General features: G+C 41.8%; 1 protein-coding gene across 4 annotated transcripts in view; it reads right to left on the bottom strand.

The window, feature by feature from the left end:
• LOC146829757 (uncharacterized) overlaps window positions 1-21,881 on the bottom strand; it is a 224,399-nt gene that overhangs the window by 130,369 nt on the left and 72,149 nt on the right. For all 4 annotated transcript variants that reach the window (XM_085606723.1, XM_085606721.1, XM_085606720.1 and 1 more), the window contains exon 5: window positions 12,367-12,504. In XM_085606723.1, coding sequence (XP_085462849.1) covers window positions 12,367-12,504 — 138 coding nt within the window. The remainder of the gene's footprint in view (window positions 1-12,366; window positions 12,505-21,881) is intronic.

The raw sequence follows: 21,881 nt of genomic DNA, 5'->3' as shown, positions 1-21,881 counted from the left end.
TTCCTAAGCTGGTCCTGCTGACAACCAGAACAGCCGTGAAGATCGAAGGGAGAAAGGGCTGGGTTCACTCCAGCCATATCAAAAAATTTCATGGACTTCCTCCTGACATGAACAGTCCTCCCCGTGTGTCTTCCCCCATTGACTCAAAGCTACCTTTGGCTGAGGCCAGTAGCACCGAACTCTATAAGCAAAAACTCAGGTACAGACCTAAACTGTCGGACGATTTGATTGTTTAAGTCCTCTCCAAGGTGAAGCGGTTGAATCTGTCCCGACATGTATCCCTTAGGTCTGAATCATGCAGAGTCCAGAATCATAATGAAACGACATGCTTACTGTAAATCACTGCGTAGCCACTGTAATGTGACTTTATTAATTTTGTTTTTCTTAAGTTTTATAATAGTTACTGCAAGTATATTATTGCATATGTATTATCCTGTTTCTAGACGTGCTTTCAATATAACTGATGAACATTCTTTTAGTGACTTACCCCCACATGAGTTGTCCTATAGACTTGCGCTGCGTAATAACACTTTCATTAGTATGTTACATCATTCTCATCAGACTAGTAATGCCACAAATTGTTGGGTGTGTGGTCGACTCCCTCCCTATCAGAACAACAAAGGAGTTCTGCCTTTCTTTCCACATCCGTTCACATATAATGGCACCTGTGGAGCATGGTTTAGTTTATTGAATTCCATAGATTCAAACACAGCAGTTTATCAACACCATTGGATATGGGGAAATCTGAATATAGTGTTATACAAAGTCTGTCACCCTGATAAGGAGGGTCACCCCAGTAGAACAGGAACTGATCTAGAAAATGAAGTGTATAGATTAGGTAATTTTACACCTAATCTCATGATTCTGAACGTCGAATCCGAAGTTGAGCTAATTTTGCCCACCATGTCAGTATTCCCAGTTAAAGGTGAATTATGTGTAAGAAAAGTTGGTTCCATACATATGGGCCATAGTAAATGTGTTACTACAGTAGAATATAGTGATCAAGGTAAATCTTCATTTAGAGCTTCTCGCCATTCCTACTTTATATGTGGTCAGACGGCATATATGCGTCTACCTCTAGATTGGGATGGTACCTGTTACATTGCATTCCTTCTGCCACCTGTTTTCTTAGCTCCTCCTGATTATTATCGAAATACTCATTTAGTACACAATAGAGAGCGAAGAGATCTCCCAGTTGTCGATTATACTGAGACGGCATGGGACAAGTATGTAGATTTTAATAAAGGTATTTTTCCATATATAGGTACAATTTCAAATAGTAAGCTGATACGTAGACTAACCAAGACTCTTGAAGCTGTAGTGAATGAGACTATAGCCGCCCTAGGCAATCTGACAGAGGAACAATCAGTGATGAGGATTGTTGTCCTTCAAAATCGTCTTGTCCTTGACGTCATCCTGGCCGATAGGGGCGGAGCTTGTAGGGTCATCGGATCCAGCTGCTGCGTATTCATACCAGAAAATTCGCCATCTGTATATAAAGCTATAACCCGCCTTCATAAGATTGTGAGCCAGATACACGAAGATCCAGGCACTTGGACTTGGTCCGGGTGGTTTTGGAGTGTGATATCAGCCTGGGGATGGAGAGTTCTATCTTTCCTAGGTATTGGCCTTCTTATACTATTCAGTTGCTGCCTATGCCTGCAATGTGGACCAGCGATTTGTGGTTTGTGTGCCACATCGTGTATTCCGCATCAAGGTTTTCGTTCAAAATCACGGAAGAAGAAAGAAGAAGAAATGATGCTCCATGAGCAAATCGATGGATTAATGAAGATTGATGTTTCTTGACGGGCAAGTAGGGGACAAGGAGGGAATGTGGAAAAGTGGATTTCCCTGATCAGTTATGTCCCCTATCTTGGACCCCAACGGTTCTATATGCATGTTACAAGTACATGTATGTTCCCTCCAGTCCCAGTTTCGAAGACGCAAACACCTGTGCGTCCACCGTCAACATGTTCTCTGTCAGATCCGCCATAAATGGGCTGGATATTCGCTTCCTAAGTATGAAAGGCCACCGACTTTATGTAGCTCAGTTACTCCATTTTTACAGTTCAGGCGAAGTAGGCCCGATTCTGTCCTCAAAGCCTTTCCCTGCTCTCTGTCTCTGACAAGCGTCAGCTTGAGCTCGCATCTGTATCCATGAACTTTGTCCTATTTCCTGTGCAGCTAACGGTGCCTGCCTCGGCCAGTTTTCGCCTGCCTGCCAAGAAGCTGTATTTCACCTTCGAATTATCTACTTTGCTCTTCAGCCGATGCATTCCTGTCTAGTGATTTAGGTAAACATTTCCTTTAGCTCTCGTGCAAAGGGCTGTCCCCCTGCAAGTAATTCATAGCCCAGTTGCCATGGAAAGTTTTCTGCCTCTCGCATTTTACATAGACACTTAGACGCTTGTGCACGCACATACAGTCAGTATAGAATAGATTCTGTCCGAAAGTCCTTCAGTCCTTCTTTACGGATAACATAGTTCTTTAAACATAGGATGTTAGATAGGATTTGGGATTAGGTTGACTTGACCCCCTAGACTTTTCGTCTCCACATGTAGAGTTAATGTCAAGCCCCCTTCACCCCCTAGTTACACGTCAATTACACGTCATGCTGCTGCGCGCGCATCTACACCAAGTATTATCTTATAGAACCACCTATATATGATAACTCTAACCAATTATGTTTCTTTTTACTCCTTATTACGCCTAGTTTCGATTACGTATTTACTATGTCACTTTTCTTATCAAATGTTACGCCTTCTACATTCGTTTCATTGTAATGTACTTATTATAAAAATGCATGTCTGTCAATAAAATATCGTACTTCACTTCCTGAACCTTTTCGGTGACGGAACCTGAAGGCCGCGACTCGAGTCGGCCATTTTGGAATAAAGCCCATTCAGAAACCTCTTATACCACGGATTCTGCCTCTTATTATTCTGAGCTATTTGTTTAAAGTTCCAGTATGAAATTCAGTTCGGTAAAGAAGATTTTATTTACCACAGGCCACACACCCAACAATTAGTAGCATTACTAGTCTGATGGGAATGATGTAACATACTAATAAAAGTGTTATTGCGCAGCGCAAGTCTATAGGATAATTCATGCGGGGGTAGGTCACTAAAAGAATGTTCATCAGTTATATTGAAAACATGTTTAGAAATAGGATAATATATATGCAACAATATACTTGCAGTGATTACTATAAAACTCAAGAAAAACAAAATTAATAACGTCACTATACAGTGGCTACGCAGTGATTTACAATACGCATGTCGTTTCAACATTTTTCGCGATTTTTCATGATTCAGGTCTAAGGGATACATGTCGAAGACAGATTCAACCGCTTCACCTTGGAGAGGACTTAAACAATCAAATCGTCCGACGGTTTAGGCCTGAGTTTCAGTTTATAAAGTTCCTGACTGGTAGCCTCAGCCAAAGGTAGTTTGGAGTCAATGGGTGAGGACACACGAGGTGGGCTATTTACATCCGAAGGAAGTCCATGAAATTTCTTGATATGGCTTGAATGCACCCATCCTTTTCTGCCTTCGATCTTCACGGCTGTCCTTGTGGTGAGCAGGACCAATTTGGGTGTCTTCCACCTGGGCTCCAGCTGAGTCTTTCGGTCAAAATTTCTCACAAGCACGAGGTCCCCCGGAACTACGTCATGGGGTTTCACCTCAGTGTTGTCGGGAAAGGCTGCAGCTACCTGTGAACGACAAGATTGTAGTGCAGACATCAAGGAAGCCAGGTAATCTGTCAGCATATTACAGTCAACATCAGTTATTTTACGGGGTATAGGCGTCCCCCACATATTCGGTGGTCTGCCAAAGATCACCTCATAAGGGGATAGCCCTGTCCGAGAGTGTGCTACCATTCTCATGTAAAAGAGTGCAACTGGTAAAGCTACTACCCAATCAACACCCTTCTCCCTGCATATTTTGGACAATCTGATTTTCAGAGTTTGATTATGTCGTTCCACGAGACCTGCTGCCTCGGGGTGTCGGACACAATGGAACTTCAACTGATATCCTAGCAAGAGTGAAACATGTTTCATCAGTTCGGATGAGAAAGGCTGGCCGTTATCTGAATAGACAACACGTGGTAAACCATATCGTGGGAAGAATTCTCGAACTAGCTGCTTGGCAGTGGTCGGGGCAGTGTAATCTGATACTGGGTATGCTTCAGTCCAACGGGAAAGAGCACAGACAACTACGAGAAAGTATTTGAATCCTCGACATCGTTCCATCTGGATGTAATCCATCTGGAGGACTTCAAAAGGGTGATCAGGAGGCTAAAATCCACCCTGCTCTACTGGGATGCTTTTACCTGGGTTAAACTGACAACATATCATACAGGTACGGACCTTTTGCTTAGCTGCTGCTCGTAAATGTTTGTTGAACTAAATGTGTTGAATGCTGTCTAGCATAGCTTTCTCTCCTAAATGCGCCGGGCTGTGAATTGTAGTTATGATAGCTTGGACCATAGAGTCAGGAAGAAACCATACAGATTTCTCCTTCGTCATCCATCCCTGGTCTGTTTGGATCCCTCCTAGTTCAGTCCATTTCTTTATTTCCTCTGCTGTAGCATGTGTCTGTATGTCAATTATGTCAAGTGCGGGATCCTTAATCGTCATACAATGTGTTGGTGTCGGAACTATTGGCTTTGTCATGTCGGATGTGCGATTCTGAGCAGTCTGTTTAGCTGTTCTGTCGGCTAAATCATTGCCTTGAGAAATGATATCAGTAACTTTCGTATGTGCTTTGCATTTCATAATCGATATAGCAGTGGGCAGATGAATTGCGTCTAACAGAGCATGAATGAGGGACCCGTGCTGAATGTGGGTGCCATGAGAAGTTAAATAACCTCTCTCTCGCCAAAGCACCCCGAAGTCATGTACAACTCCGAATGCATAACGTGAATCAGTGTATATGTTAACTTTCTTATTTGTGGCTTGAATACAGGCTTGTGTCAGAGCAGTAAGCTCTGCTGCTTGGGCTGACAAAGTATTTATACAGTTTGTTTCAATGACTTCAGTATCTGTTGTGACTGCATACGCGGCCACTAAATCTCCTGTACTTGTTCTCATACATGATCCATCTACATACAACGTTAGGTCTGGATCTAACAATGGAACGTCTGTTAAGTCTTGTCTGGGTTTCGTAGTTATTGTAATAACTTCAACACAATCATGAGCTAGTGGGTCTGTTCCGATTACAGGTAAAAGTGTAGCAGGATTCAATGTATTACAACGTCTGATTTCTATATGTGGCTGAAACAATGTTAGTTCATATCCTGTAAGTCTTGCTATGGTCAAGTGTTGTGTTTGCGTTCGGTTCACAAGAACCTCTACTGCGTGTGGTACTTGTACTGTCAACGGATGTCCTAACACTATGGCATCGCTTTGTCTGATTGCTAAAGCTGTTGCTGCCACTGATTTCAGGCACGCAGGCAAAGCCTGAGCTACGGGATCTAATGTACTAGAGAAATAGGCACATGGCTTGCGTGATCCTGCTTGTTCCTGAGTGAGCACTGACAGGGCAGTACCTTCGCGTTCTGTAACAAAGAGTGTAAAATGTTTATAATAACATGGTGTCGCTAAAACAGGTGCTTGACATAGAGCTTTCTTTAAGCTTTCAAAAGCTAGTGTGTGTTCCTGAGTCCAAGGGAGGACAGTCGATGTGGCCGCCTCCTGTGTTGTCAACTGAATGAGTGGTTTTGCTAGAAATGCATATTGAGGGATCCACTGCCTACAGTATGAAGTGAGGCCTATAAAAGCCCGCACCTCCTTTTGTGTCTTGGGTATTGGCATGTTAGCAATTAACTGAATGCGATCGGGTGTAAGCTGCCTTCCCTCCTTGGACAGCGAGTGACCAAGATAAACAACTCGCTGTACACAGAATTGCAGCTTAGAAGGGGATACCATGTGCCCCTTTTCGGCTAGAAATCGCAAAACCGTCAGTGATGCTTTTTCACATTCAGGCTCGCTTCGGGCGGTGATCAGCAGATCATCGACATATTGAAGCAGTGCGGTGCAAACTGGCATGTGGATACTGTCAAGTTCTCGTTTCAGTGCTTGGCTATAGATGCTGGGGCTTTCTGTGAATCCTTGAGGAGCGCGTGTGAATTTAAAACTTCGTCCATTTAAACTAAATCCGAACAAGTATTGGCTTTCCGGATCTATGGGGACGCTGAAAAAGGCATTCTTGAGATCAATTACTGTAAAGAATGTAGCTTGTGAATCAATGGCTGTCAGTAATGATGAGATATCGGGGACCACAGGAAATTGTGGCACAATGCATTTGTTTAATTCGCGCAGATCAATAACCAATCGATATACTGGCGGGGCCATTGGATCAGTTCTTTTAAGAATCGGAATTATCGGAGAATTACATACATTGGAGTCGGTTTCCACAACCACTCCTTGGGCAATAAGCTCGTCAATGATTTTCAGTAAAGCCACTACAGCATCTGGTGGTAACTTGTATTGTCGCATTCGTGGTAGTACTACTCCTGCCTTTAATGTGACTCGATATGGTGTAATGTTCATGCAACCGACATCAGTAGGGCCTTGTGCCCATAGATGTGCGGGTAAAGTCTGTAGTCGGGGATCCATATCTCTGGACACATAGTGACCTTTGAAATCACGTAAAAACAATCTTACTCCTTCCGGAGAACAACATATAATAGCCCCTAGAGCTTTCAGTGTCTTTATACCTAACAAGTTTTCTGGGCATGATTTGGTAAGCAATAAGTCTGTAGTTCGTGTCAAGGGACCAATCGTAAGTGGAAGTGGCTGTGATACTTCATTAACAATAGGTTTTCCTGAAAAACCAAGGGAAACATTTTGAGAGCCTGAGAGGGGTGCCCCTGGAACTTCACTACGTTTTATTGTTGTTCGACTTGCCCCTGTATCAAGTAAGAATTTTCTGTCTTGACCCAATAATTCACTGTGCACATAAGGTCCTTCTTGATCTACAGGGACCTCGATAAGGGGTAAGTCAACTTCCCTCTCTAGGCTGGTTCATGCGTAACGTTGATACTCAGGATATTCATACTGTGCGGTCTGATACATTTGTCGTGTTGTCGTTTGTGTAGCAGCAACAGGCAGCGCTGGTGCAGCTGGCACAAACTGTATGGGCTGTTGTGAGGCTGGCATGGACTGTTGCTGAGCTGGCATGTTCTGTACATGCTGCGGAGCTCCTTGTTCATTCTGATCCTGTCTGAGTGGTCGTGGTCTTTCTTTTGCAATACCTACAGCTATATTACGCTTCAGGACTGGACAATCGTGTACATAATGACCTAGTTGTTTACAGTAATTGCATGTTCCTTTTACAGGAACTGCTGAATCTCCGGAATGTGTCACACCCTTTTTGTGACCATCTGCTGGAACTGTCTGGGAAACTAGCATTTTCATTTTAGTGTCCTTCATACGTCTTTGTTCGTGTTCTTGTTCATCTCTAATTCTATTATGATGATACTGTAACATTTGTAACATTTGTGACGGAGTGTTACCTTGCCATGTACTCTCGAATTTCAATACTCTATTCTTCACCTGAGGCAAGGAATTTTCCACTAATTTTGTCACAAACAAATGTGGATATGACTCACTATTTGCTTTTATACCACTATTTATACCAAAACATTTTTCAAAACGGGCATAGAAATCACTAGTGTCTTCATCTTGTTTTTGTTTACAGGCTGAGATTGCACCCCAATCTTCCTTTTTCGTAGCTAATAAACGTGGCAGTACCTGCACTAGTAAACCTGGTAGTGCTTTAACTTTATCCCCAAGCCCTGAACCTGCAGTTCGGTCTCTTTCTTCGGCTTCTAATGCTGTCCAGTCTATCTTTTGGTCTCCCACTTCCCACTCTTTTTCCTTAAGTTTTTCATAAATGCCAGCAGGCATTAGCACCTTTAATATCGTCATAATGTCAGGATAGGTATACTCTCCCATCAGTAACATGTCTTTAATTTCTCTGTGGAAACCCGCTGGGTCCTTGTCGTGACTGGGTACCACCTTTTTCATTTCCAACAATTCCATTTTAGATATGGGTGTATATACAAATACACGGTGAAACTGATTGTCCTCGCCTTTTATTGGGTGCACTTCTCGTAAAGGATTCTGTCTATCCATGTAATACGGCGTTCTTTCCTTGTTGGGCAATGAGAAAGGATCTGGGCTCACAAAAAGAATGTACTGCTTTCTTGATACTAGTATTTCTTTAATTAACTTATTACCAGAACCTCTCCATCTATTCGTGAGTAGTTCAGTTAATATATCAGGTAAGGGACCAGGATCGGAATGTTGGTTCTTATATAATATAAGAAGTTGCTGAATCATGTAAATTCCAGCTAAACGTTGTTCATCTGGACTGAGGTTCAAAAACGTGTGTGCTACTGTGTCATCACCATATTTTCCGGGACTATCAATCCAATGAACGGCTGACCTAGCTAATTCTTGCTCATCCATAGAATCGAGGAGGTGGTAACCTCTTCGTTCTCGGAGTACCTTGTCAACAGCTTGAAACGAATGTTCGGGAGACTTCAGATTTATTATAGGCGTCGGATAAGTTCTGTTATTTTCTGGACATATCGAATGTATCGGATCAGTAAAACATCTAGTGTTATTACAAGACCTTCCTCTACCTACATAGGCTATGGTGTCCGACTGTCTTACGGAATCCCCTGATTCGGACACCTCGTCTTGCTCAAACTCGTCTGTCTCCAATCTCTCTTCATGTATACGTTCTATTTCTTTCCTGATTTTTCGGCACATGGCTACTATACTTCCTTGTTTATCATGTCTCCCGTCTGATATATTCTGACTCCATCTCGTAAGAGTTTGCATTATTTCCGAGTTCACCCCCGGTCGGTCTTGATTTCTGATCACACAATTTACGAGAAAACGTAACAATTCCCCCTGTATCTCCACTTTCTGATATTCCATAGCTCTGTTAATGCATTCAGGATCTCTCCCTGTTTGGACAAAATGATATATGCTATCCAGATGCATAGTCATTCCTGGTAGCTTCCCTAAAAATGATGCAGCTCGTCTGACACGCAACGATGCTAGGACCATTTCGTCCTCTTTGCCGGGCACCGGGTCATATCTACAATCTACTAGAAGGTCCTTAAGCATGCGAGGATTTACAAGTTTGGGCATACGTGTATGTACTGGTTCTTGAAAAGTAAGTTTACTTATTCGGGGTGGCGTAGAATAAATGCTAGTAGCACCTCCGGTAGCCCCCTCTGGGGTACTGGGCGCAAAAGGATTCGTTGAACGTGCTACAGCAACTACAGGTGTGGACACAACTGTAGAATCGGCTGCGGGGACAGATGCGGAAACAGATGTGCTTGCCGAAGCTTGTGTCGGAGGTTGTTGTTGCACCGATACAGATACCTGATCTTGACGTTGAACCCCCCCAGCAGACGGTCTATGTGGTGCGGGGTTAGCATACTCGGGAGCTGCGTCATCTAGATATGAGGAAAGAAAAACATCTTCTGCAGTTCTGGGATGTCCTTTAGGATGTACCTTTATTGGAAACAATGGGGGTGGCAAGTCTTTTGGTATCTCCGTAGTAGCCTTAGGTAATCCTTCGGCCAGAAGGGGATACATACCTTTCATAAGGGCATTTCTTTGCCTATCGGCTTGTTCTGCTTTTACTCGTGTACCCTCTTCAATCAACAAATTTTCTCGGACTTTATTTGCACTTTCTTTACTTCTCTCTTCCTGTCTTAGCGCCTTTTCGGTACGTCTATGCGATTCTTTACGCCATAATTCAACAGCGTCTTTCTGTGACTGTCTAGCTTTCCTCTTCCACAACTCTTCTTCTACTTTCATAATGCATTCTGCATCCCAGGTCCCAGCTGCGGGCCACCTCTGACTTTCTGGTAATTCTTTGGTGTAGTCCACCCATAAATCAAGGAATAATATGGCGTCTAAGCCATGTTTGTGATACATGAAGTGCCCTGGAGTGTCCCTAGGAGGAATAGGAACTGCTTCTTCAAGTACCCCTTTTCTAGTAGTGATCTGTCTTAATTTTGAAAAGAGCGGCATATTGACAACTGATTCTGATACTTAAACTTGAACACACTTAGTACAAAAAGCACAATAATGAACAATCATTCATACCACAATATGCAGGACGTTTTTAACACATTAAACATTAAACATTAAACATTTTAACCTTTAAAATGACCAACAATGATGATCGTCTGCACAACTAATCACCAAGCATAATTCTTGACAATAACTAGATACTTCGGAATACTTGATATACTGCTAAACAGTACATATACACTGCTGAAACAGTGCAGACCGGATTTGTGTACCCAAATCCGTCTTGACCGGCACAACCTAGGTGCACGTCAGAACGCCTCCCCAGCAATGGTACTCACCGGGTAGCTCAAAACGGAAGGCCTCGAAACGGGACTGGACTCGACTCGACAACTGCGGACATCGGACCCTCTAGACGTCGGGACTTCGAAATCTGGTGGGCCTCTGTATACCTCGGATCTTGCTCTCTCTCTGCTAGGCTCTGGTCGGGATACTTCGCACTTCTCACCGCCTCGTCTGGGTTGATCGCAGCCTCAGTCGCCCCCGCTTGTCCGGAGGGAGCTACAGGAAATCCTGCTGGTACGCGTTATGGTCCGTCCAGCTGTGGCAGGAGACCGGGCCTGCAACGCACCACCGGCGCGTGAGATGAGAAAGTGTCCCTGTTCGGGCGCCAATCATGTGGTAAATAATTTAATTACCGGGACTGAATTTGATACGGAATCTAAATAAAATAGCTCAGTAAAATAAGAGGCAGAATCCGTGGTATAAGAGGTTTCTGAATGGGCTTTATTCCAAAATGGCCGACTCGAGTCGCGGCCTTCAGGTTCCGTCACCACGGGGGTTCAGGAAGTGAAGTACAATATTTTATTGACAGACAATCATTTTTATAGAATGTACATTACAATGAAACAAATGCAGAAGGCGTAACAATTGATAAGAAAAGTGATAATTCACATGCGTAACCGAAAATGGGCGTAAGGAGGAGTAAAAAGAAACATAATTGGTTATGATGTCATACATAGGTGGATCTATAGATAATACTTGGCATAGATGCGCGCGCAGCAGCATGACGTGTGATTGGCGTCCAACTAGGGGGTGAAGGGGACTTGACATTTAGCTCTACATGTGGAGACAAGAAGTCTGGGGGGTCAAGTCAACCTAATCCCAAATCATATCTAACATCCTATGTTTAAAGAACTATGTTATCCACAAAGGAAGGACTCTCGGACGAAATCTATTCTATACTAACTGTGTGTGCGTGCACAAGCGTCTAAGTGTCTATATGAGATGCAAGGGGCAGAAACTTTCCATGGTAACAGGGCTATGAATTACTTGCATGAGGACAGAGAGGCCGGGCCCTTTGCTTCGGTAGCTGAAGGAAATGTTTACCTAAACTACTAGACAGGAATGCATCGGCTGAGGAGCAAAACAGATAACTCGAAGGTGAAATACAGTTCTTGGCAGGCAGGCAAAACTGGCCGAGGCAGGCACCGTTAGCCGCACAGGGAGTAGGACAAAGTTCATGGATACAGATGCGAGCTCAAGCTGAAGCTGTCAGAGGCAGAGAACAGAGAAAGGCTTGATGGCAGAATCAGGGCCTACTTGCCTGAACTGCAAAATGGAGTAACTGAGCCATATAAAGTCGGTGGCCTTTCATACTTAGGAATCGAATATCCAGCCCATTCATGGCGGATCTGACAGAGGACATGTTGACGGTGGACGCACATGTGTTTGCGTCTTAAAAACTGGAACTGGAGGGAACATACATGTACTTGTAACATGCATATAGAACCGTTGGGGTCCAAGATAGGGGACATAACTGATCATGAAAATCCATATTTCCACACAACAGAGACAGAAAAATGAAACATGAGAGGCAGTATGAGTAGAGATGCAGAGATGAATGCAAAGAGAGTATGGGGAGCCCAATGGAGACATAAAGAAGACAATTTTAAAAAAAACATCTTTGAACTAAATAAACAACATAGGGAGGCTTGCATGGAGCTGTGGGATTTCAATCCATGACAAGATTCTTTAGGCTCTGAGGTTAAACTTCAAGAGTTTTCTGAGGTGACAACAGATGAGCCAAAGGCTTGACAAGGGTTCGAAGGGACAGGTGAGTCATGTGCTAACATTATTCAGAAGTAAACAATCCCACTCCAATCACTCATTAAATGAGTCTTTGCCTTTAATCCTGGACAACCCTTCAGACTCTTCATTACACTCTCCATGCCTTAAGAAAGGGTTCCTGAAGAATATTATTTGTATTTTCACTACAAAGGGCATCAACTACTCTTTGTTACCTCCTTGGCATGCAGGAAAGTAGTCTGAGCAGCAGTCATGGAAACTTTGATAGCAGGCTTCATCACAGTAGCAGTTTATTCGTCTGCAGAGGTCATCTCTTCCTGGGCAACATAGCAGGGACGCCTCTCCGCACCTCCCTTTGTATATAGTAAAAAAGAGCTTGCATTCAGGCAATCAATTTTAGAAGACATATTTCAGAAAAGAAAAAATCAATAGCATCTGGTTAATATCTAATTATTTATATCTAAGGCAGGTCCACACACAGGCATATACACCCTACAAATAGAAAAAAACTGTCATAGTTCTGGAAACTCCTAAGGTATACTTTAGTAGGCGGACTTTAGTAGTTTTTAGGGTACCATTCTGGCCAGTTCGAGTTGACTTGCTTATTTGCTATCCATATTAGTGTTTAAAATGTCTCCCTATGATCCGTTTCAATTTATGGGCTTGTGATGTCATCATTTTGCAAGTAGGCTTGTTTTCTGAGTTGTAGATGTCTAATTGTGAATTCATCTTTACATTTTTTTGTAATTCAAAAATTTGAACACAAACTAACTCTCCGGATTTTGAGTTAAGATTTTAGGTGAGGCACTTGTAATGTCCTTTAATATCGCTTTATGTTGTATTAGTTCCTCCTTGCAGCCACTAATATTTTCATAGCCAGCATCCAACAGCCACCCATTCACACATTCGAAATTGCTGAGCAAGAAATATCTTTCGACAACATGAAAATGCGACAATTTTCTTATATTTGTTTTGTGAGATGTAACCGATACATGATACAAAAATCCCAGTGCCTTTATTTCATATCCAAGGTTGGTCCTTCTGTAGAAGCTATTCTAGATCCATGGTTATTAATAAGACAATTCTCAAGGAATTTCACATAATTAACTATGAAAGTCATTTACATGTGATGATAAACTATTAATATTCGGTACTGTAAATATATCTAGATATTGGGATATGAGTTCCAACAAGCTGCTTTGTCCAAAAACAATCATTTATATTGGGTGGTAATCAAGAACATTGGGGCCGATTAGGATGGCGGGCGGACGCCGCCACCCTAGCGGTGCTGGGACCGGCTGCCAGTGGTGCGACGGTCCCACACCGTCAATTAGGATACCACCACCACCGTGGCGGTGGCATCCTCAATTTCCAGCATTGTGGTGGGTGGTGCTCACAGCACCGCCCGCCACAATGCTGGGAATCCACGTTGTGCATTGTCATGCACAAGGTGACAGGCACCGCGTGGTGCCTGCCATCCTGTTCATGACAATTAAGGGTGGTATCAACCCACACCCCCCAATACCCTGGGGGCCCACAACGGGCCCCTGCAAGCAAAATCTGCATGCCTTTCCGTGGCGGCACCGCTGACACACAAAGGCTGCTTCCTGCTCTCATGCTAATATGGATGGCGGTGTCTAGCAGACAGCACCACCATATCCAGCCCCTTTTCTGCCAGGTCGACTGGTCGACCGGCGGAAAACAGGTGGACGGTCTTTCCGTCCGCCGGGGTCCCCCCGCCATACTAATATGGAAATGGGTGGCAGGCGGAGGGAAATGTAGGGCGGATTGCCACCGCCATGCGGGCGATGGAGATCCGCCCTACATCGTAATCAGCCCCATTGTGTTTATTTTGTGCAATGTAAGACAGCACAGAAGTAACAGGACAGTTCATTGTCATTTGTTTGTATTTATCATGATTTGTTACCTGTACCCTAACCGACCATCCAGGTCTATGTAAGAAAGATATTGAAAACATGCATTGCAAAAATGTTGATTGCCTAATACAATTTTAATATAATTCAATATATAATCATAAGGATTTTCTCACATTTAAATTGAGTACAATCATAATAAAGCCGAAAGTGAATACTACATAAACTCCCTTAGGGAAAGTAAGACAAAAAAAGATATTTCTGAGTAATTAAGAAGTAAACTAAATTTAGAAGAGAATGGAAGTAAACCCACCTACTGTACCTAAATGAAAATCCAGTTCAATATGGGATGCACATTACGCTTCTGATTTAAATTAAATCCAGGGTACTCTTATCTCCTTCCTAAAATTGCTCTATTTGGAGAAGCGCCAAGCTGCATTACTACTTTCTCAGTCCGCGATGCATCCTCATCATGCTGCTGCGCCGCGGCCCTCTACGCCATTCCCTCCCTCCCACCGCCTCTTGTCATTTTCATGAGTCTCTGGTGAGGCTGAATCTGCCACCAGAAAGACTGCTTTGCCATGGCATCTTTATGCCTGTCCCACTTCCTTTAGAGCCTGAAATACCACATGTTGGATCATCACTCCTCCCATTTAACTGCGGGATGGATCGCAAGCATATCATTCTACATCTAAGACTCTGACCACAGTTTTCTATTTCCCTTTTCTAAGCAATCAAACTCATGTGCAGTGAGTTCCTGACATACACTTGATTTCTATCTTAGACGTTGTTATTGTGGACTCCTCTGAGGCATCCCTATCATCTTGCAATTCTGTACATTTCCCAGTGTCAACTATATCACACAGCATGTTAGTAAGGCCCATTCATTTTCTGTCAATGGCTAGTCTTGCTGTATGCATCTGGGGGATGATTTAGAGTTGGTGGAGAGGGTACTCTGTCGCAACTCCTCACCTTGCTGAACACAGAGTATTCATTCCACCCTGGTTTGCACCATATATCTTTCCACATTCACAACCACTCTTGCTTCCACAGCTTCCGATATTTCCATTCTTGCGCCCACACGTGCACCCACAATAACTCTGTGCTGTAAATGACTATAGGCCCTACCAATTTTATTTTATAAAATGTTGTACAGGACTATAGAGTGATGTGAATAGCATCGTCATGGATGATGTCATTATAGCTGTCATCAGGGATGCCTTCGATGATGCCATTTGAGATGACATCAGGGATGTCATTGATGATGTCAGTTACCATGTCCTGAGTGATGTAATATGTGAGATCATAAGCAGAGCTTAGTTCACTAAACTACTGCTGGCGAATTTAATAAATTTCACGAATGTTTCTGTTTTTAAATATTTAAATATTAGTTCTGATCTAATTTGAATATCTGACTATAAAATCATTTCAGTGAATGTCTGTTTTTTTAAACATAAGCTAAGATCTTATGTCCATACTGTAAGAAACTGGGTTATTGGTTAAGGGGGGGGGGGGGACCCTACTCAAGCAACTGCCACAATCCTTTTCAGGGAGAACCACAAAGTTACTAAATTAACCTGTGCTTAACCCGCTGGTAGCTGGGCACAAAAACAGTCAGGCTTAACTTAGAGGTTATGTGTAAAGTAGTTATGCATCACACAAACAGATGATTGCTGTGGTGCACGTGGTTAAACATGAAAGGCTTTCCTGCTGTATTACAAATATTTATTCTTTCAGGCCGTTCCTACTTTCTGGAGGTTCGTACTTTCTGGCCTAATCACCTTTCTTCTCTTTGGGATTCTCCCCAGGTACGGGCATGCTCCCTTCCTCTTCCCATGCCAGTCTAGTGTTTCTGTCCAGCTGGCGTGCAAAAAGCTGCCGCCAGGTTTTGTAGCATTGCGCGGCAACCTGTACGCCATCTGGCACAGGATACATTCTGTCAAGCATTTTCCAATTGGAAAAGCTGTCCCTGCCCATTCCTACTTTGAGTCCCATTCTTCAAGATAAGCTTATACGCGCACGGGCAGCACGGAGTCCGCCTCCTAACACTCTTCGTTCATTTATTTGTTCGTAGCTTTAATTCACAAGCTACTGTTGACTACCCCAAACAGTGGCAACAGCCTTGCAGCCCTGTATTAACTCAATTATTGGGCACCTGATTGTTTTACGCTCCTCAGTTAGATATGGTTAACTTTTCTGACCATTGGCCTTTCACCTCATGGCTTCTGATTTTGGATGGTCCCACTTTAGTTTGGCATTTATTAATCGCCAACATCCCCTTAATCAGTCCTAATTGCCGTGCCCTTGTTCATCCTTCTAAACGGTGCAAAGTCTAAATATCGAGTTTTAAATATCGACCTACAGTAATATCGAGTTTTAAATATCGATAGGGATAGAATATTGAAATCAAGAATAACGACGACCAGAATATCGACCTGAAGGTAAGAAATATTGTTTTTGTTAATATAGAAGTTAGTAATATCGATAGCAAAAATATCGATGTTACTAATATCGATATTTATATTAGTGTTATGTGTTTTATTATGTATTATATATATATGTGTTACATATTTTTTGTTAAGTATTGTACTGGTTTTAAAATACATATATAACATTTTTAGAAGTTAGTAATGTTTTTTTAAAGTAAATTATGCTTTTAGTACCGCAGCGGGTTGTGAGTTTATAGGGAAATAGGGTGGGAAGTAATTTAATTATAGTAAATTAATTAATAATTTTTAGTAATTATTAATTATTTTTATTTAAATTTTGGTTTTAGTTCTGTAGCGGTTTGTGGGTTTATAGGGGAATAGGGTGGGAAGTAATTTAATTGTTATTAAGTAATTATTAATTTTATTGTTGTGTATTAATAATGAATTAAATTTTAATTAATTATTAATTGGCAATTAATTTTGATTAATTATTATTTATTGGTATTTATCATGAATTTATTGTTAATTAATCATTAATTGGTAATTACTTTTTAATAAATATTATTTTTTGGTATTGGAAATTAATTTGTTAATTGATTTGTAATTGGTAATGAACTTTTATTAATTATGATTTCTTGGTATTTATCATTACTTTATTGTTAATTAATTATTAATTGGTAATTATTTTTTATTAATTATTTATTGGTATTTATAATTAATTTGTTGGTATTTAATAATTAAATCAATATTTGTTTAAAAAAATTATTTTAATTATAAGTATGTTATTTTGAACCCCTATGCTATCCAACACTTTCCCTACTGTTGCACTCACTGGAGTGAGAATTGTCATTTTTACTCCTACGCTATCCAACACTTTCCCAAATGTTGCACTCACTGGAGTGGGAATAGTAATTATTACCCCTACGCTATCCAACACTTTCCCTACTGTTGCACTCTCTGGAGTGGGAATAGTCATTTTTACCCCTACACTATCCAACACTTTCCCTACTGTTGCACTCTCTGGAGTGGGAATAGTCATTTTTACCCCTACACTATCCCACACTTTCCCTACTGTTGCACTCCTTGGAGTGGGAATATTAATTTTTACCTCTACGCTATCCCACACTTTCCCTACTGTTGAACTATTTGGAGTGGGAATAGTAATTTTTACCCCTACGCTATCCAACACTTTCCCTACTGTTGCACTCTCTGGAGTGGGAATAGTAATTTTTACTTCTACGCTATCCCACACTTTCCCTACTGTTGCATTCACTTGAGTGGGAATAGTAATTTTTACCCCTAAGCTATCCAACACCTTCCCTACTGTTGCACTCATTGGAGTGGGAATAGTAATTTTAACCCCTACGCTATCCAGCATTTACCCTACTGTTGCACTGTTTGGAGTTGGAATTAATTTTATTCCCTCCACTATCTAATATTTTTTGCATTATTTTAGCTATTCATTTTTTTTATTTGTTACATATATTTATTTAAATTTTATTTATATTATTGGTTTATGTGTATAGATGTATTTATAATTTATTTAAAAAAAACAATTTATGTTATTAAAATAATTAAAACGTATTAAGAAGTAAGTGTATATATTATTTGTATATATGTAATGTATTTATAAATTATATATACATATATTATTTATAATTTTTAAACATTTTAAAATATTTTTAACTCTGTTTATTTTAATTATATGTATTATTTACTTTATTTTACATTATTTTTTCAACTAAAAAAACAATATTTTTAACAACGATATTTTTGACAATATTTTTTCGGGGATATTTTTGTACTTACCATAATGTAGATAGGATGTTGATATGCTTGACTTCGATATTCTTGCTGCAAATTTGTTGAAGGTCGATATTCTGACCTTCGATATTCTGTCAGTGATCCCTTCTAAACACGTCCCTTTTTTCAAAATTCATTGCAATTGCACTGCTGTGCATGGTAGTTCACAGGTGCAGTTCTTGACGCTCCACTCCATGTATTGGTATATTGATTTCCTCACCTATAGCGACTTTAATTACTTTCAGAATACTACCATCCTATTAATCAACAGGTAGTTTACTCACTTCCCTAATCAGCTTGCTTCTCACTCCCCTGTCAAATACTCCATTATTACTTCAATTTATCTCTTGTATGCAGCACCAACTGAATTAAAGTGTAATCCTCTCCTGATGATGACATGAATTTGAACAGGTCAAACGCCATTGACTACTCGACGTACTCTTTGGTGCCTTTGGTTCTTAACATGTTCTCCATGAATTTTGTTCTCAGCGCCCAAGGTATCTATCCATTTTAAAGTGTTGCACCGTTTCTTCTCTTTATTGCACTTTACATGCACCTTCCTTGCGCAGTTCACCTTTAATAAGTACTTCTGTATTCACTATTTTCTGGATTACACCTGCATATAATGTAATAGTGCTGATATAACTAATACATTTGGCATTTATAGATTTCAAGACACTGTAATTTTTCAAAAAACTGTAGTTGTTTCCCTGTTTCTGTTCCTTCATAATTGATTTTGCACCTTACCAAATTGTCATGAAGTTACTAGTTTTGTTTGTTACTAATTTACTGAAAATGGCATTTTCACAATTGTGACATGAATTCGGAATTCACCATTAAGGATGGTTTTAAATTGCATGTAATTTCAGTGTTATCATGACATTCCTACCTGCTTCCAAACAAATGAAGTCACTTATTAAATGTAATAAGGTAACCCAATGTTATTCAGTGGGCAAGGTAGGCTTTGCTGCATTGAAAAAACAAATGTGTGAGTTTTTGACTACCAGGATATGTAAAACCACTTAACCTACTTATTAAATACAATGCACACTGCCCTATTGGTTTTCAGGGCCTACCCGAGGGATAATTTATATGTTTTAAAAAGGAAGGTTTAGGCCTGGCAAAAGGTTTATTTGATAGCTTAAACTGACAGTTCAAAACTGTGCCACAGGCTACAGTAGCAGGTTGAGCAAATGTTTAAAAGGCCCACTTTAGTGAGTTGCACAATGAGTGCCTCAGGCCCACAAATAGCATTTAATGTATAGGCCCTGTGTCCATGTAGTACTATTTTACTAGGGACTTACAAGTAAATTAACTGTACCAATAGTGAAAGTCCATTTTACCACTTTTAAAGAAGAAAACACAGGCAGGGTAGCACAGGTTATCAGAGGTGAAGTACAGAGAGTCCTAATGCCAATGAAAACTAAGGTCAGAAAACAAGAGGGGTGAAAGCAATATGTTTGCTAGTGACTCTGCAGGGAGGGCCAAATCCAACATAAACCTAATTGTAACCTCACGTTAAACTTTTGTTTTTGCAGTGAACCCCTGTGTTTTTTATGAACTGTTACAGTAACTCCTCGCTGATGTCTATGCTGGGGTTTGGGCAACCTCTATATGGGACCATCGTCATATTTATATGCCCAACCTGTGGCCAATCCCGCTGCTGCGCTAGGCATTTGGCGATAAACAGCAGGAGGGTTAGCTGCAGGGCCTGGTCTCTGCTCTCAAAACCACAAGAGTGGCGAAACATTTGTGCCGACTATTACCAGACCAATCTTATTCTCTTTTTTGTTACCGCAGTACCGGCACTGATATAATGGCACCTCACTGAGGGCCTCACTCGGTATCACAGTACTGGATGCAGGTACTGTAGTTTTGGGGTTGGCCACAGAGTCTGACATCCAGGAAGGCCCTTCTCCCAAACCCCATGGGTGCACAACCCTACACCCAACCCATGGTGGGTGTTCATGACCCTCCCCTCGCACACAGCCATCAGCTCTGTGCAGTGATGTGTTGGCTCTGCTGCCAACCACCTGTAGGGGGCCAACGTCCATAGCGCACAGCCTACAGCCTGCACCTCAACAGCCCCCAGGGATCCTGAACCCCCTCACTGAGCACAGCCCCTGGCCTCTGGCTAGGCTCGGCACCCATCAGTCCACAGGCGTCCCACTCCCCAGCTAGGGTGTGATATTGGGGGTCATACAGAACGAAGTATTGGCTTCTGATAAAGCAGAAGAGCCTAGATGGAGACAAAGTGAAATGTCACAGATTTAATCAGTCAGTGCCCATGGTACGAGAATTCGTGTCACTTGACTCACTGGATGACTTGATGCTAGGTGAGCAATAAGTGGTCCTGTAGTTGCATTGAGAAACAAGATACCAGGGACACTGAGTGGTGGAATCTAACGAAAGATTGCGCCTTACCAGACTGGCGCTGTTGTCTCATGGACGGAAGGCACTGGACCTTATCTTGGTTAGTGGCAAATTAGCCCAATGCAAGATGGTACTTTAATCGATTTTGCAAAATGCTAGCATAATGGAAAAGCACTATATTCTTCTCTGTGGGCCAATATGGCTGAGCATGAGGGAGGTGAGTGTCATTAAAATCAAGGGTTTGGGGAGTTTGGATTTTGTTTAGTGTCTAGGAGAACAGTGGTAGAATAATCCTAGCAATGGCATCCTTACCTGGGAAAATATGCTATGCAAGGTGGCAACACTAGACTGATCCACTCAAAATAGCATCATGATATTATTGTCCTAGAAATCACTGGGGAATACTAAGTTAAAGATATGTGCCAACCTGAGCTACAGGTACGTGGCCAGAAAGAACCACAGCACAGAAGCGGCACTCATCACTTCCACCAATGACATAGGAACCATCCTAGACTAAGGAAAAACAGCTGCCTTCATCCTGCTCAACCTCAAAGTAGCATTTAACACAGTTTTCCACAACACACTCATCAGAAGACTCCGTGAGTTTGGCATCCAAGGATTCATGCTCAAATGGATCTGCCATTCCTCATGGGAAGAACCCAAAGAGTCAGACTGCCACCTTTTACATCGAAGGCCAAGAACTTAATATACAGAATCAACCAGGGATCATTCCTTAGGACTACCCTGTTCAGTGTATACAAGGCCCCGCTCGCCAACACCATCAGACCACACGGTTGCACCATCATCTCCTTTACAGACAACACCTAACCCATGGTTTCACTAACAGATGAGACACCCACTACCAGCACCAACTTCACCAACTGCATAACCTTGGTAGAATGGATGTAAGCCAAATGTTTGAAGCTCAACTCCAACAAAACAGAAGTACTGGTCTTTGAAAACAGGAACTTCCCATGGGATGATATCTGGTGGTCGACAGAACTGACAAGCACCTCAACCCACTGACCATGCTAGTAATCTGGAGATCATTCTAGATAACAAACTCAACATTATGGCACAAGTCAATGCAGTGAGCTCGTCCTACTTCCACAGCCTGCGGATGCTGGCTAAAACCTTCAAGTGGCTTACACCAAAACATCAGGCGAACCATCACACAAGCACTTATCACCAGCAGACTCGACTACATCAATTCACTTTACACCGGAATCTCTGAGCCACTCCTCAACAGAC

This window comes from Triturus cristatus, chromosome 5_2, assembly GCF_964204655.1.
Source record: "Triturus cristatus chromosome 5_2, aTriCri1.1, whole genome shotgun sequence".
NCBI lineage: Eukaryota > Metazoa > Chordata > Amphibia > Caudata > Salamandridae > Triturus > Triturus cristatus.
The sequence above is the reverse complement of the archived record's forward strand: the minus strand, read 5'-3'. Positions and strand labels throughout refer to the sequence as shown.